Below are 18,225 nucleotides of genomic sequence, written 5' to 3' on the forward strand. Positions count from 1 at the left end.
TAGTCCGTAAAGAGACTTAACAAGTCTACATACCTTCTTTTCTTTACCTGGAACCACAAACCCTTCAGGTTGTTCCATGTAAATTTCTTCCTCCAACTCTCCATTTAAGAAGGCCGTCTTAACATCCATTTGATGAATTTCAAGACCATACACTGCAGCTAATGCTACTAACATCCGTATGGACGTAATTCGAAGCCGTAGCCGAAGCCGAGCCGAGCGAGCGACGACGACGACGGCGCGAGGCTTGCTTTCTTCTTAACTCTTTAAGAGCTACAAGAAGAGCAATTATATATATACCCACCAAAAATGTCTTCCACTTCCAATATGGGACAATGTCTCATTGTTAAGAGGGGGAAACTTAAAATTTTACTCAAAATTTCATTTTCCCTCCATTTCCCATTCACCCTCATTTTAAGAATATTACATCTTAAAATAAAACCTCAACAATCCCCCACATGAATGGGGAATGGCTATATCACGGAAGTATGCATGAAAAACTGTGTGATTTACAAGCAAGGATTAATTGCATCTGGATAAGTAGGTTTCCCTTTGAACTTTCCGTAGTAAACTTATGTCGGATATACTCGGTCAATCGGTAGATTTGATATCTTTGAACCGTCGATCTTTGGTGTATACCTAGACAACCATAAGTCACACAATCAACCCTTAACCGTCTTTGGTTCTCATTGTTGTGTTCGTTTCAGCCATGAACACCGCCTGGTTTCATAAGTGCGTAGAAAACTGGCCTTACAAAGTTCTCCTTGAAGCGGCTCACACTTCACACTTAAATAGGTGATTCCTAAACGTGTCATCCTGTAGATACACTATTTGATATACCCCGTATCAAATTTAGAAATCATTAAAAAGCCTTAATGCTTTATCCTTGGTACTGAACATTGTCTCATCACGAGAATGGACTAAAATTTTATTTGACAATGTTGAACCGTCATTAATGACTTTGTTTGATCTCTTTGAACCTAGATCTTGGGATCTCCAGTCTTCTAGGTAGAGTTACCGCCATCTTTCATCCATACTATTAAAACTATATAGTGTACTATTTTCCTCCTCTCTTCCGTTACTAGTTGCCTCTCCACTGGTTCCTCACCACGATGAATGCAACAAGACGGAAAAGTTATGATCTTCCACAACTCTATTTTTCTTCCTAATTTCTTTTCACTTCCACACAATAAACCAGCTCATATTTTTGCATCTGGTTCTCTACATTTTCTACTAATATTCTTTAATAACGTGCTTACTTGACCAATAACCCCAGACCATACGTCCATACTTGTTGTTTTAGAGACGACCATAATGGTACTCAAAGTTGATCTTCAATGCCCAGCTACTACTAGGAGGTCAAGCAAAGTGTTATGCACAGACCACCAGAAATCCTAAACTCAAAGAGACAGCATATAGAAAGTGTTATGCACGAAATAGCCCAAAGTGTTGGGGTGGCATGTGGGCCGGGTCCGGTCCTAAGTGGGCTTTGCGGGTCCGGTCCTAAGCGGTCCCGGGTTCACGGGCTTCTTGTTGGAATCGGTCCGGGACCACGAACTAGCGGTCCCGTGTTAAGTGGGCCGGTCCCGAGCCTAAGCGGGCCCAACGGAAACTTTCTATTTTTAAATTATTTTTATACAAGTTAGAGAAAAAAAATGGTAATAAAAATATCTAAGGCAATTTCTAGTAAATTATATTATAGAATTGTCACCTAAATTTTTTAATTCAAATTTAAAGACAAAAATATTGTAAAAAGATATTCAAAGCAATGCATTATAATATATATGTTATACTATACTATATATACATCTTAAGATATATAAGCTATATTCGATTTACTATATATACATCTTAAAATTTATACATTAATATTCGATTTATATACTATATATACATCTTAAGATATATATATATATATATATATATATATATATATATATATATATATATATATACACTATCGAATATGGCTTAAGATCTCTATATACACACACACACTATACTATAATATATATATATATATATATATATATATATACATCTTACTATATTAAGATGTATATATAGTATATCGTAAGATATATACTATCGAATATGGTTTATATACTATGTATATAGTAAGATGTATATAATATATATATATGGCTTATATATATATATATATATATATATGGCTATATGGCTTATTCGATATACTATATGGCTTATATACTATGTATATAATATATATATGGCTTATATACTATGTATATAGTAAGATGTATATTTAGTATATATATATATATATATATATATATATATATATATGAGAGAGAGAGAGAGAGAGAGTATATAGTATATACTATATTATACTATATGTATAGCTTAAGGTATATAAAAGGACAAAAATATTGTAAAGAGATATTCAAAGCAATGCGTTATATTTTTATTATAGCATTAAAAAATCATGGCAATATCTTTCTTAGTCTTCCCCCCCTCCCCCCATGGAATGAGCACAACAAGGTGCTAATACCACCATTGAGAAGAAAAAGAAACTAATCAAGATGTGCCAAAATACAAGTTACATATTAATTTACATGGTATCTCTTACAAATTTCATAAATTCTTCAAGGTTCGGAGGAATTTCCGTTGGTGGTGGCGGAAATGAAGCTTGGTCATCACCGCTTCCAGGCGAAGCATCATCCTCCGCAAGTTCAGCTAGCATTTCTCCATAAGCTTCGTCTTCGTCTACCTCTGGTTGTGATTCACCAAGTCCAAAAAATTTTCTTTCCGAACGGATCCAATCTCTGAAAAGTACTGATTTTTCCAAGTTCTCCCTCATAGACGCTCTATAATCACCGAGTTGAAGTCTTGTTTGACTGAAAGCGCTCTCTGATGTCATTGTTGAAGCTTGAATAGTTAAAATGTCTCGGGCCATCCTTGAAAGAATCGAAAAATATTTTTCTTTGTCCTTCCACCATTCCAAAATATTAAAGGAGCCGTCGGGATTCACTTCCTCAATTCCCTGTGACAAATAAACTTCAAGCTCATTTAGTTGTGAAAAATCACTAGTACTAGAACCTTGAGAACTCCTGAACCCTGCCCAAGCACTAAGTGCTCTTACTCCCGCAGTTCTTTTAGATGATTGAGAACTAGAAGAAGAAGGAGTTAGAACATTTGGTCTGGCATGATCTAATGCAACTTGATAAGCATTATAAATAGTTTGAACATTTATTTTAATTGAGGCTATTGCGTCCGCAAGTGTAGACAACTCCTCATCTTCAAGTGCTAAACCATTATAAACAGTTTCATACCAAAATTGAGGACCTCCTAATTTCATAGTAGGATTTAATAATGCAACAACACCATAAATAGGGGGAATAGGAAAAAAAATATTTTTTAAATTTTTTTCTCATGGAATCAATAGCAAGTTGATAAATTTCCCCGCTCTCTGAAAAATGATCAAACAAATTTGCAAGTTCTGCAATATAAACTAAACAGTTAGAAATAGTAGGATAATATTGCCCAGAAAATTCATTTGTAGCAATATGAAATTTTTCTAATAAATCTACAAGCATTTTAACATTAGCTCAATCCGCATTTGTAAGGTGCTCACCATCATCACTTACATGAGCATTAAACGTTGAGTTTATGGGGTTTCTATATTCATATGCAACAACTAAACTTTCATACATGTAATTCCATCTAGTTGGACAAGGTTTAGGAGCCTTTCTTTCTCTTAGGCCAAATTCATCGCATCTTTTAAAATATTCTCTAAGTCTACTTCTACGGTTTGAATAAAAAAGCCAATTAAGAGCCATTTTAACCTTTTCAATTTCAACATTTAAAATTCGCATACCATCACCCACAATTAAATGGTAAATATGACAAATACATCTAACATGAAAAATGTTACTAAATGCAGGACTTAGTGTAGTGGTAAGCAAGGTTACATCATTTGTGTTACTAGTAGCATTATCCATTGAAACTGACATTATTTTATCACTAATGCAAAAATATCTACAAATATCTGTAATCGTGCTAGAAATAAACTGCCATGTGTGACATGAATTAATTATTCTATAAGCAATAATGCGATTTTGCATTATCCAATCCTCATCAATCCAATGACTGGTAACAGTAAGGTAATTACAGTCATTACCACTTCTACCAATATCAGTTGTAATAGCAACACGACAATTTATATGAGTAAATAAATAGCGCAAATATTGTTCATATTCATGTTTATATTTATAAATATCACTCTTTACGATTGTGCGAGTAAAACCTTTATAAGTAGGATTATAAACTTTTCTAATATAATGCACAAAGTGAGGGTTAGAAGGAAAACTATAGGGTAAGCACATAACAGTAACCATTTTTGCCAATTCTTCCCGATCTTTTTTTGGATCATAATATAAAATACCACCGGTAACAGTGTTAATTCCCGGTTGAAATTGATTTAACTCGGTACTAAGGTCAGCCTGACTAGATGCACTTGTCCCCTCGGCTAAAGCTTTCATACGCAAATATCTAACTTTATCTTGAGGGTGTAGCAATATGTGTCTAGTCAAACTTCTCGTCCCCCCCTCGACTTCCAACATATTTAAAAACTAACTCTTTGCCACAAGTTTTACACTTAGCCCTATTTTTTTCTCTTAGTTGAGTAAAAAATGGCCAAACAAGAGATATTTCTGCCCGTTTAGAAGGTTGTCTAGAAAAAGTAGGGGTAGTAACATGAGGGTTAGACGGAAGATCATTTGGATTATTATTAGTTGGGTTAACTTCAGGAGCAGGACTAGTGGGTGTATCGTCATCTGGTTGCGTTTCATCAAAATCTATTTCTTCATCATCATTTTCATCAATAGTTGGATTACCATAAAGAGCAGTCATATATTCATGGTTTAATTGTTCACCGGGTGCAATATTATGGCAAAATTGACTCTCGGTAAATTGTAATAAACTATTATCGCTATCAAGAATAACAGGTGTAGGACGGGTAACAGGTTTCGGCCGGGGAGCCGGGGGAAGTGGAGGAGGAACAGATTGGCCACTAGATTCACCACTCTTGGATTTTCCCTTATTTTTACTAAACATTTTTTTAGGGAATAAGCCATCTTAATTAATCAAGCAAAGTAAATAAAACAAACAAAACTATAATATTAAAACTTAAGAGTTGGAACGAGTTTACTGAATTGACGAACAACTTGTTGAAAAATAATTATCGTTGAAGACTTCAATTCAGCAACTTCACAATTTTGCACAAATTGTAACAATTAAGTAAGCAATTATAGAAGAATATTAGAGAGAGATTGATGATTTTGTGAGAAAAATGAAAGAATGAGGGAGTATTTATAGTTGAAAATAGGGAAAAAGTGTAATTATAAAAAAGTTTAGGGTTAAAACAAAATTTGGGAGGTTAAATGGCTATTTTGCAAATAGCCAACGACTATTTTGACAGACCAAACGGCTAGTTTTTAAAGGGCCAAACGGTCAATTTTTTTTAATTTAAATTATCCGTTGGGCCCGTTTAGGACCGCTTGAACCGGCCAACTTCTGAGCCGGTCCCGGTCTCGCAGGCCTCCCCTATGAGACCGGCCCACCACCCCACGGTCCCAGTCCTATCCGGTTAGGACCGTTTAGGCCCACCGCCCATGTGGGCTTGCGGTCCTGGTCCTAACCGGCCCACATGCCACCCCTAGCCCAAACACTGGAAATTCCCAAATGGGTTATGCACAAACCACTAGAAATTTCCAACTTACACAAACAGCATGTAGAAAGTTGCACTATCAAAGACATCAGCTAAGTAAAACATAAAAAAGAACACAAATCACTACGTCTGAATCACTTCAATTACATCAGAAGGTATTAGTTAGGAATGACTATGCCTAAAAAAAATGTTCGCTTGTGTTGTTTGTTTGTGACATGACTTCTGGTTCTGCTCTAGCAAACAAGCAAAACATCTTCAGAATCTAAACGTTGAAGAAGGGACAAGGCTTCTAATTCTGCTTGAGCGCCTTACCGGGATGATGACTTCTTCCCTTCCACTTTCATGCTTGCCATGAATCCTCTCGTATGTAGTGATACTTCCAAAAGAAGGTGAACCCATTGAGTACTCATCAGATGCAGCCAGGGACTCTCTCCTATTACTCTTTCTATGTTTCTTCTCTATGCTCTGAGCTTCATCATTTATTGATTCGGGGTATTTCTCTCTATAAGTTGAACTCATCTGAAAGCTGCAGCTCATTTCTGAAGTACAAGAGTACTCTCCTGCGACATCAACCTCTGTTGGCCAGTTTTGAGAGGAATATTCTTTCTCTTTGACAACATTATGTTCTGTCACATTAGGAGGAACAATTATTGGAGAGCCCGACGAGAGTCCAACCTTGGACAAAGAAAATCACATTACTAGGAGTTATTGCAAGTATGATAATAGGGTGCATTTACTGTATAATTTCAATAGTATATCTACATATAATATTCTATCAACTATCAATTTGATAATAAGCGCAGGCAGATGCTGGTGAATTTGAAGTTCATCTACAGTTTTCTTACTTGAGACTTCATCTACTGGATGCAGAGTGATCTTATCACTTCTTCTCTTTAGATAGAGCTGGAGAACTGTAGCAGCTAGCAGACCCAGGACAAGTGAGGATGAGGAAATTCCCAGGATATGGAATGCTCCAACATTACCTCCATTTCTATCAATCGGAGATCTCTGCAGCATTTCCAAAGGTTGGGCATCTTCAAAAGCAGAATCGTCTTTCACAAAGCTTAAGCTTTCAGTATTAATGTGATTCACTGACTCAAGTACAGAATCAAAACTGATAGTGGTTTCAGCCAACTCAAGCTGAAGATATGAAGCTGTAAGACGCCCTTGGTCTAGATCCCTTTCTGAACTATCAGAGTATTCATTCCCCTCTGCTAGGAGAACTAAAGAAACTTTCTCAGTCTCCAATTCATGCTGCCCTAGTTCTAGATCGTTTTCTGAGCTATCAGCCTCATTTACCTCAGCTAATGGAGAATCAGTACTTGATACATCAAAAGCAATCATGAGTATTACCAACAGCAGAGAAAAGAACTTCGATATAGTTGGGGACCTTAGTTTTGTTCTCATTTTTGCTTCATCTATTTCTTCAACGACTGGTATTCTGACAGGTATTGCAGGTTCAAAAATTTTAGGCACCTTCGCTTTTTCTTGATCAACTGCTCTCAGACATGAACCTGAAATTTATATCTCTCAAAACAAACTTCCGTAGTATACATGCCTCTTATTAGTGGGAAAATAAAAACGCGCTCCACTAACTAATGCAAGTTTCATGAGATGATTGGCTAAATCCTAACAGAAACCGTGTAAAGTAAATCACACATATTCAGGGCCTTAAGTGATGTATGAAGATGACGGAGAGCTTGGGAGGATTGATTGCTTTCCCAAAATATTTGCTATCATAGTTGGTTCAAACATGTAATCCTTCAAAATCTATACACACACAGAGAGAGAGACAGTAATTCTTGAAAATTAAGATTTATAGTACATTTCTATTAACTTCAAATGCAATTCTCAATACCGAAAACCACCCAAAGAATTGATACCTCATTATTTGATTCCAAATTCTCTTATTATGCTATTATGTTTTGAATCAAAATTTTCTTGTTATGGTATCAGGATTTAAAGGGTTGGGGGTTCCAACCAAAAGAGAAAAATGAAAACACTGGGAACACAACATAAATAGGCTATTTATTGTTTAGCAATACTGTCCATTTTGAGTAATAATGTACCTAATATTTCCTGAATGATAGATGAGTATATCATAGAACACCTGGGAAAAAATAGTATTCTACTGTTTCAGGCATACCATCAAACACCTTGAACTTGTAACCAAATAAGAAAAGCACATTTTTCTTAAGGCATGAAGATTTGAAGTCAAAAAGTCGGTTCAAAACCAGATTGGCATACAAGACAGACTTCTTTCAATACCAGGTGACAGTTGTGTCTATAGCTATTACATCAAACTTACTGTTTCTGTCAGATACCTAAGCAAATTAAATAACTTGAATTGTGCAAGTTATAGCTCCTACTTTTTGATTGCAAAACCAACAAACCAAAACATAGCAACTCGCACACTTGATAGGCAGTTTAGAAAGCACACCATTTGAGAAGCATCGGGAAAAAGGAGTTAAAGTCAGATTTGTATCCACCAAATACTCAAAATCATGCAATTGGGTATCTATTATGTGTAAATCAGATGCAATTACTGACATACATTGGATTAAAACAGCAAAATCCCATTAGCAACAATCGGAATGGAGCAAAAATACTCACCAGAATTGAGAAGTAGAGCACACACATCGAGCCCTAAATGGAGAAACTTTGAGAGGAAAACAGAGGAGCAAAAATTTGAAGAAATTGAGAGAGAGAGAAAGGAGCAGCTTGTAAGATAGCGTTTGGTGAAGTTTGGTTTGAATAAAAATGTGTTTGTACATTGAATTTGATTTGAAAAAGCATAAAATATGACTTATACCCACATGTTATAAAGATTATCACAAATACCTAATATTATCACTATTAATAACATTCATTATATTATCGTAAATTATAGTCATGAATATAAATAAATTTTATATAAAATTATCATTTTTATAATGAAGTATATGATACACTATTAGATGAGCGAGAAGATGACAACATCGTTATAAAATAATAAATTGTGAGCTCTTTTATAAAATTATAAAAGTTTGGGATAATTTTTTAAAAATATAATAGTGATATTTTGGCTCAAAAATAACTATTGGAATTTGGGAATTGGGATTTGGCCAAAATGTAGGCAAAATCTATGACCAAACATGTGTTTGACAGTCCTAAATATTTCGTCACAATTACTAATTTATCCTCCTAACAGAAACATAAAAGAAGGGTATAATAGACAATCCATTCAGATGCGGACTCGTTTCGTCTTGCCTCAACTTGGGTCGTGGGTCGATTGTAAAAGAGATTTTTTTAAGTGAAATTTAGGAATACAACTTATTTAAATAAGTTACTAACACCTTTTAAAAAATTACATAAATTATAATTTTTTTAAAATTTATAACTTTTTATATCTCTAATATATCTATATTGAGATTCTCTCACCTAAAAAGTATCCTAATATATCTCTCATATTTCCTCTCACCTAAAACATGCCTTTTCAGTTTTTTAAATTTTACAAGATTTTCATGTTCTCCCTCTAAGAACCCCTATACACCATCCAAAAATAGCCACCCCTACCCCCACCCCAAAGTTTGCTTCTTCATCAGCTAATCATGTTTGCTCCACCCCTAGTTGTTTAACAATTTATTATATATATATATATATATATATATATATATATATATATATATAATTTATTAACTATTTTCTTTCTTTTCAGTTTATTGTCTCTATAGTTTATATTATATATTATATATACATAGTATAATATATATTAGATTTTCTAAACGTATATGTGTATATATCGATATATATATATATATTATTGTGTAATATATATTATGTAATGCATTATTATATATTTTAATTATAAGTAATATACGGTATATATTACGTACATATCTTAAGTATTTCTTTCATGATAATTATGAGAAATAAACATTAACATTATAAATCCTCAGATATGCTTTTATGCAAAGAAGTGTTTCAGAAAATGCCCTTCGAGAAATTTGAATTTCTTTGATGGCAGAGGTCAAAATGGTATAGAGAATGAAAGATTTGAAATTTGAAATTGAAGTTTTAGTGTTAGAAAATATGGAGGTGAAGCGGTCAATGGGAGAAGATTGAGTTTTTTTTTGGGGTTTAATGAGTTGGATATATATATATATATATATATATATATATATATATATATATATATATCCAACTCACCCCCCCAAAAAAAAAACTCAATCTTCTCCCATATATTAGCTGATACCATTCCTAATTCCTTAAAAGTATGCCAAAATTTTTGGGTCATGTTAATTCAATTTATTAAGTTTCGCACAAATAAAGGGAGATCGATATATTTCTTGATATATAAGGCAATCAATAGTTGTATGAAATGTGTCACGACCCCAAATTCCCTCCGTAGGATATCGTGATGGCATCTAGTCTCTAAGACTAGGTAAGCCTATCAATGCGGAATAATAATAAATATCTGAAATAAATAAACTACAATTCAAACAATTTCAACTCCCAAAACCCGGTAGAAATAAGTCACAAGCTTCTAAGAATTTATTCTCAATGTCTCTATATGTCAAGGTCTAAATAAAATATAAGGAAGCAACATAAAATGATAGAAGGGGACTCCGGAGTCTGCGAACGCTGGCAGATATACCTCGAAGTCTCCATGCGCAAGTAACTCACTAACGTCTAGGCTGGTAAAATGTACATGGATCTGCACAAAAAGATGTGCAGAAGCATAGTATGAGTACACCACAGCGGTACCCAGTAAGTGCCAAGCCTAACCTCGGTAGAGTAGTGACGAGGTCAGGTGAGACCCTATTGGAATATAATAATGGCATGGTAAAATGTTTATCAATGTAGTAAAATAAAATGACATTGGAAATGAATCAAATAGTATGTCACATTTAATGACACCAAATAATTGCAAATAATATCTCGTGGAATCAAAACAGAATTTTCTTCAACTTTATGAAAATCACAACAATTGATCGAAAGCAACTATGGCCATAAATCAATATCAACAAGGGCACTACCGAGGTACCACCTCGTAGTCCCAAGTTATAAATAATTTCACAATATCTCATTTCCTTATATCACCGCGGGAGCCTTCATAATTTATTTAAAGAAAATATTTTTTTTTCGAAATAGCATCCCACGTTTTAGCCACCCTTATCACACCGCATGACTTCTAGTAGTCACCCCTAATAGCCACGCGTATCAAGCCACCCTTATCTCACCGCATGTGTTTCAACACCCAGACCTTATACCACCGTATGCGTATCAATATCACAATATATCACAATTTGCACCTCAAGTGCTCAAATAATTTAACTTGCCAAAATAATTCAACAACAGTATTTTTTCACAATAAAGAGCTCACGACTCATGCCAAAATAAATCATCAATAATATTTTTCTACAATAAAGAGCTCACGGCTCATGTCAAAATAATTCAACAATAATATTTTTCCACAATAAAGAGCTCACGGCTCATGTCAAAATAATTCAATAATAATATTCTTTCACAATAGAGAGCTCACGGCTCCCTCATAATGAGTATAAAAATATTCAAGAGTAAATAATTTAGGAAAATAATATTTTAAAATCTTTACTGCGTTGCTTCAATATCAAGTTTAAAAATGTCAAACACTTCATATTAATAATATTCAATTTAAAGAAAATCAATCTTCAAATAATGCACAGAATAAAAGAAACCAAGTTTCAACTAAACAGGTAAAACAATTAGTAAGAAAAGATCAAACAAATTTGAAGTATATATCTCAGATCAATGATGAAAAATATAACAAGATAAAATAATTTAATAAATGCGCAACAATGATCTAGACAATTTAAAAATATAATCTTTCGTAATTTAGCCCGTGTACACACTCGTCACCTCGTGCACACGACTTTCAATACATTTTAATAATCACATCAATACCAATCCTAGGGGAAATTTCCCCCACACAAGGTTAGACAAGTCACTTACCTCGACTTGCTCCAATTTAACCAAGTATTGTGCTTTTTCCTCGATTTTCCGACTCCGATTGACTCGTATCTAGTCATAATTAATTCGATACAGTCAACAAAAATTATAGTAATCAATTTCATAAGAAAATATTACATTTTCATTAAAATCTGAAATTAGCTCAAAATTAGCCTGTGGGGCCCACATTTCGGAATCTGGTGAAACTTATAAAATATGACAATCCATTCAATTACGAGTCCACCCATACCAATTTTACCAAAATCCGATAACAACTCGACCTCCAAATCTTAAATTTTTGTTTTTGGAAGATTTTACAAAAATCTTGATTTTTCTTCCATAAATTCACGGATTCATGATGTAAATGAGTATGGAATCTTGAAATATAATCAATATAGGATAAGGAACACTTACCCAAATATTTTCCCGTAAAAATGGCCCAAAAATCACCCAAGAACCATACTCCAAAAATCCAAAATGAAATGAATGAAATGACCATTTTTTGTCCTTAAGTTTCTGCCAATCCGTCACTAAAAGTCCATTTTCCGTCACTAAAAGTCCACCAGAAACTGCTCTACTAGCCTACATTCAATCCATCATAACTTTCTGTACAAATGTCCGAATAATGAATGGTTTAACTTTCTGAAAACTATAATCAAACGAATACAACTTTCATGGTTTGAAAATGTTCTGATTCCTTATGAATAGCGAGATATAAGCTTCCAAAGTTGGCTCCACGCATGAAATTTCTGCAACAGAAATTTCCAGCACTCTTTGTCCGAAATCCATTCCGTTTACCTTCCGAAATCCACCCGAGACCCTCGGGACCTTAACAAATTATTCCAACATGTCCCAAAATACCATACGAACTTAGTCGAGGCTCCAAACTATATCAAACAACATCAAAACGACAAATCGCACCTCAAATCAAAATCAATGAACTTTGAACTTTCAAATTCTATATCTTGTGTCGAAACATATCAAATCAATTCGGAATGACTTCAATTTTTGCGCACAAGTCATAAATGACATAACAGACCTATTTCAATTTCCAGAATCGGATTCCGACCTCGATATCAAAAAGTCAACCCCCCGGTCAAACTTCCCAAAAATTTAACTTTTGGGATTTCAAGCCTAATTCTACTACGGACTTCCAAATAAAATTACGATCATGCTCCTAAGTCCAAAATTACCATACAGAGCTGTTGGAATCATCAAAATTTTATTCCGGGGTCGTTTGCACATAATTTGATATCCGATCACTATTTGAACTTAAACTTTTAATTTTTCATCAAAATTCCATATCTCAGGCTAGGGACCTCGGAATTTGATTTCGGGCATACGCCTAAGTCCCAAATTACGATACGGACCTACCAAAACTATCAAAACACTGATCTGATTCCGTTTGCTCAAAATGTTGACCAAAGTCAACTCAATTGAGTTTTAAAGCTCTAATTCACATTTTATTTTATTTTTCACCTGAAAACTTTCCTGAAAATTTTACGGACTGTGCACGCAAGTCGATAAATGATAATTAGTGCTTTTCGAGGTCTTAGAATACAAAATTAATTATTAAATTTAAAGATGATATTTTGGGTCATCACATTCTCCACCTCTAAAACAAACGTTCGTCCTCGAACGGAGTTAGAAAAAGTACCTAAGTTGGTGAATAAGTGTGGATAACAGCTGCGCATATCATGCTCAGTTTCCCAAGTCACCTCCTCGACCGGATGACCCCTCCACTAAACCTTCACGGAAGCAATATTCTTTGACCTCAGCTTTCGAACATGCCTATCCAAAATAGTCATTGGTTCCTCAACATAAGATAGATTATTATCCAACTGAACCGAACTGAAGTCTAACACATGAGACGGATCGCCGTGATATTTTCGAAGCATGGAAACATGGAATACCAGATGACCGGCAAAGAGACTAGGTGGTAGTGCAAGTTTGTAAGCCACCTCTCCAACTCTCTCAAGAATCTCAAAAGGCCCAATATACCTAGGGCTCAAATTGCTCACCAACCATGAATGCAACATCACGAATCTTCCGACTCGCATAACTCTTTTTTCTAAATTGGGTTGTACGCAGTCAATCCTGAATCAACTTAACCTTTTCCAAGGCATCCTGAACTAAGTCTGTACCCAATAGCCTAGCCTAGCCTCGCCCGGTTCGAACCAACCCACTGGGGACTAGCACCACCTACCATACAAGGCCTCATACAGAGCCATCTGAATGCTTGACTGACAACTGTTGTTGTAAGCAAACTACGCAAGTGGTAAGAACTGATCCCAAGCACCCCCAAAATCTATCACACATGCACGAAGCATATCCTCTAGTATCTGAATAGTGCGTTCGGACTGCCCGTCCGTCTGAGGGTGAAATGTTGTACTCAACTCTACCAGAGTACCCAACTCACGTTGTACTGCCCTCCAGAATAGTAATGTAAATTGCGTACCCCGGTCAGAGATGATAGGTACCGGTATGCCGTGAAATGTGACAATCTCGCGAATATAGATTCGAGCCAACTGCTCAGAAGAGTAGGTAGTCATCATAGGATTGTAATGAGCTGACTTGGTCAATCTATCCACAATCACCCAAGCTTCATGGAACTTCCTCTGAGTCCGTGAGAGCCCAACAACGAAATCCATAGTGATCCTCTCCCATTTCCATTCTGGAATCACTAACTTCTGAAGCAATCCACTCGGTCGTTGATGCTCATATTTCACTTGTTGACAATTTAGACACCGAGCTACATACTCCACTATGTCTTTCTTCATCTTCCTCCACCAATAATGTTGCCTCAAGTCCTGCTACATCTTCGTAGCACCCGGATATATGGAGTACCGCGAATTGTGAGCCTCATGGAGAATCAATTCACAAAAACCATCTACATTAGGCACACATAGCCTGCCCTGCATCCGTAATACATCGTCATCTCCAATTGCTACTTATTTGGCATCACCGTGCCGAACTGTATCCTTAAGGACAAGCAAATGTGGGTCATCATACTGACGCTCCCTGATACGATCATAAAGAGAAGTCTGAGAAACCACACAAGCCAAAACTCGACTCGGTTCGGAAACATCCAATCTGACAAACTGATTGGCCAAGGCCTGAATATCCAAGGCCAAAGGCCTCTCTGCTACCGGTAAATATGCTAAGCTGCTCAAACTCTCTGCCTTATGATTCAAGGCATCGACCACTACATTGGCCTTCCCAAGATGATAGAGAATGGTGATATAATAATCCTTAAGCAACTCCAACCATCTCCGCTGCCGCAAATTAAGATCCTTCTGTTTAAACAGATATTATAGACTTCAGTGATCGATGTAGACCTCACAATGGACACCGTATAATTAATGCCACCAAATTCTTCAAGGCACGAACAATAGCTGCTAACTCAAGGTCGTGGACCATTTTTTTTTCTTCTCATGTACCTTTAATTGTCTGGACGCGTAGGCAATCACCCTACCGTCTTGCATCAACATCGCGCTGAGACCAATACGCGACGCATCACAATACACAGTATAAGACCTTGAATATGTAAGTAATACCAACGCTTGTGTCGGAGTCAAAGTGATCTTGAGCTTCTGAAAGCTTAACTCACACTCGTCTGACCCTGTAAATGGGGCACCCTCTTGGATCAATTTGGTCTTAATAGTTGTTCATAATCAATTACAAAATCGTCATTTAACCTCATGTTAACAAAAATCTCGTTGCAAACCTTCACAATACTGATAACTAGATGCGAGGCATGAAGACTTCATAATTATTTACCCGAATTAACGATTCACACTTAACGCCACCTAGGCGGGCACCTACCTCGTAGGTTAAAAATTAATAATTACAACACGAATTTGACAACTATGCATAGAGAATTTCATATAAGAATTTTCAAATAAGCCTAATATGCATGACTCCCTATTAGTACTATAGTACAAATTTAATTTCACAAGGGAGAACTTAAACACAAGAATTTTCCTCACAAGGATCTCGTCCTTATATAACTTCCACCGCAGCTCGTAGCTCGATTTAAACATATCAATTTACATAAAAATGTGAGGATCTCGTCCTCAGTTCTGAATCACAAGTAATATGCACATCATGCCAATTGAAAATTTCCATTTTCTCCTTTTAAATAATTTCGGTTACACCAAATCACAACACATAATGAACCCTACACCGGTAGGGCATATAATTCATAATTTGCAATTAATTATTCGGAATTTACATCAAAATTTACCGAAATGAGTAACAGAAAGCCACATTTAGCCTCGCAGCTCTTATTAGTGACCAACACGAAATGATAGGCGTAGTTATCTCCATAAAATCTCCTAACAGGGGTAAACACATAAGTAGATTATAGAATTATGAAGCTCACTCATAAGTGGAGCACAATAGGAAGACTCGTTTTGATATTGAGAACCGAATCAACTTAAGTTCCTTTATATTAAATCGAGGTCGTACCTGTAACGACACCATCTGATGTAGCGACCTCCGCCATACCGTAAAACAAATATATCAATGGCTGGGTCTCCACCTCTAGGACGCCTTTTACTCGTCTGTCCTCCACCCCTAACTGGACATGTGGGTGGTGTAGTAACTGCAATGGGGCACGTAGCCTGAGTGCTTTGATGAAATAAGTCTCTCCCAAGTTTTTGACAATTTTTCTCATGATGTGCCTAGTATCACCGTATTCATAACAACCCTTTTGCGGGTTAGGCTGCTCATATTGAGTCTGTGCCAGATAACTGGAATAACCATTGTAGGAACTAATGTCGGTGGTGCATTAAAAGAACTTACTGGAGCACCCCGAGTAATCCGATGTGCGGACTGGGCTGGCCGACTGCCTGAGCCCCCTCCATAATGATTTATACTTGCAGAGTAGAATCCACTGAATCCCCCAGAACCTTGAGACGCCTTGGTCTCCTTAGTTTCCTTTTTCCTCACCCCGAACACATTCTAATATCTTGGTAATTTGTACAACTAGTAGCAATGAAGTATCAGCTTGTAACTCCCGAATCGTACAAAATTTTATGACCATAATTGAGTTCTTTAATGAGTCTATGGACTCGCCCTCTGGGTGTAGGAAGCAAAGCAGGAGTATGACGGGCTAACTTATTGAACTTGATGGCATATTCTGACATCATCAATGGTGACATGATGCAACCGTTCAAACCCTATGCGCCACGCATTACGGAGAGTCCAGGAAACAAACTCTTTCAAAAACGTTTCTGAGAACTAAGCCAAGTGGGCGATGTTGCATTGGCTGGTCTACTCTCTTCATAGGCTTTCCACGAGCACCGGTGGAGAATTATCTCTCCCAAGGCGAATTTCTTCTTTTATTATACTGATTCTACACTGTTTAGCTGACCAATTTCTTAACATACTCTTCGACTCTTCTTTGGGGTAACCCTTACCCTAATTTATACACAACGATCACAAAAGTAGAGCTCCATACAGACAAATCTTGTCACGAACCACATAGTCCAGACTCTCATCAACAAGTGTACTTACTCCGAAGCACCCCAAAATCTGCAACAGTGACGTCCACGCAGAGTAGACCTTCTACAAATTTAGAGTTGTTTCTATAACTCCTTTGGTATTGAAGTATAGGATTATTAAGGAGGCGGACATACCGTAAGTCCCAACCTTATCCTCTACAAAATCTCAGGTCTTAAACATGTATAAATTTTAGGGAACCTTTCAGTACCACATATATACATTTCAGGCCAAAACTGATATAATACATGACCCTGCAATCCACCCATTGGTAGTGGACTCCCCCTACTCGGCGTGAAGTCATAGGTCACAACGTCCGATGATCCACAATAATAATCTTCACAGCTTGTATAAATCAACCAGACGCCAACGTCCGTTGCACCCCCACATGATTCACTAGGTGATCTCTCAATACGCCCGCATCTTCAGTCGAAACCACACGTTGAGGTAATGTTTGAGCATCTCTGGCTCCCTCATAGTCTATCTACGGCATCACGAACTGTCGACGCACAAGTGATACCGAGTGCGCAATGTCATACACGAGTGGATACAAAGGAATATAAGATATATGTTTCAAGCTAAATCAATGCCGCACGATAAGGAGTCAAAGAAGTGAATATTTCCTAAAAGTTCCATAGCCTCTCGAAGATAAGTACAGACGTCTCCGTACCGATCTGCAAGACTCTACTAAACCTGGTTGTGACTCACGATACCTATGAACCTAGTGCCCTGATACCAACTTGTCACGACCCCAAATTTCCTCTGTAGGATGTCGTGATGGCACCTAGTCTCTAAGACTAGGTAATCCTATCAATGCGGAATAATAATAAATATATGAAATAAATAAACTACAATTCAAACAATTTCAACTCCCAAAACCCGGTAGAAATAAGTCACAAGCTTCTAAGAATTTATTCTCAATGTCTCTATATGTCAAGGTCTAAATAAAATATAAGGAAGCAACATAAAATGATAGAAGGGGACTCCGGAGTCTACGGACGCTGGCAGATATACCTCGAAGTCTCCATGCGCAAGTAACTCACTGACGTCTAGGCTGGTAAAAT

General features: G+C 36.4%; 1 protein-coding gene across 1 annotated transcript; it reads right to left on the bottom strand.

The window, feature by feature from the left end:
- Window positions 1–5,757: 5,757 nt before the first annotated feature.
- LOC104113149 (uncharacterized) lies at window positions 5,758–8,449 on the bottom strand. The gene is made up of 3 exons (XM_009623253.4): window positions 8,300–8,449; window positions 6,532–7,200; window positions 5,758–6,312 (listed from the first exon to the last, which is right to left on the bottom strand). The coding sequence occupies exons 2-3, from the start codon at window positions 7,091–7,093 to the stop codon at window positions 5,942–5,944; spliced, it is 933 nt and encodes a 310-aa protein (XP_009621548.1). The 5' UTR covers window positions 7,094–7,200; window positions 8,300–8,449; the 3' UTR covers window positions 5,758–5,941.
- Window positions 8,450–18,225: the final 9,776 nt, after the last annotated feature.

The sequence above is a fragment of the Nicotiana tomentosiformis genome, chromosome 5, assembly GCF_000390325.3.
Source record: "Nicotiana tomentosiformis chromosome 5, ASM39032v3, whole genome shotgun sequence".
NCBI classification, from domain to species: domain Eukaryota; kingdom Viridiplantae; phylum Streptophyta; class Magnoliopsida; order Solanales; family Solanaceae; genus Nicotiana; species Nicotiana tomentosiformis.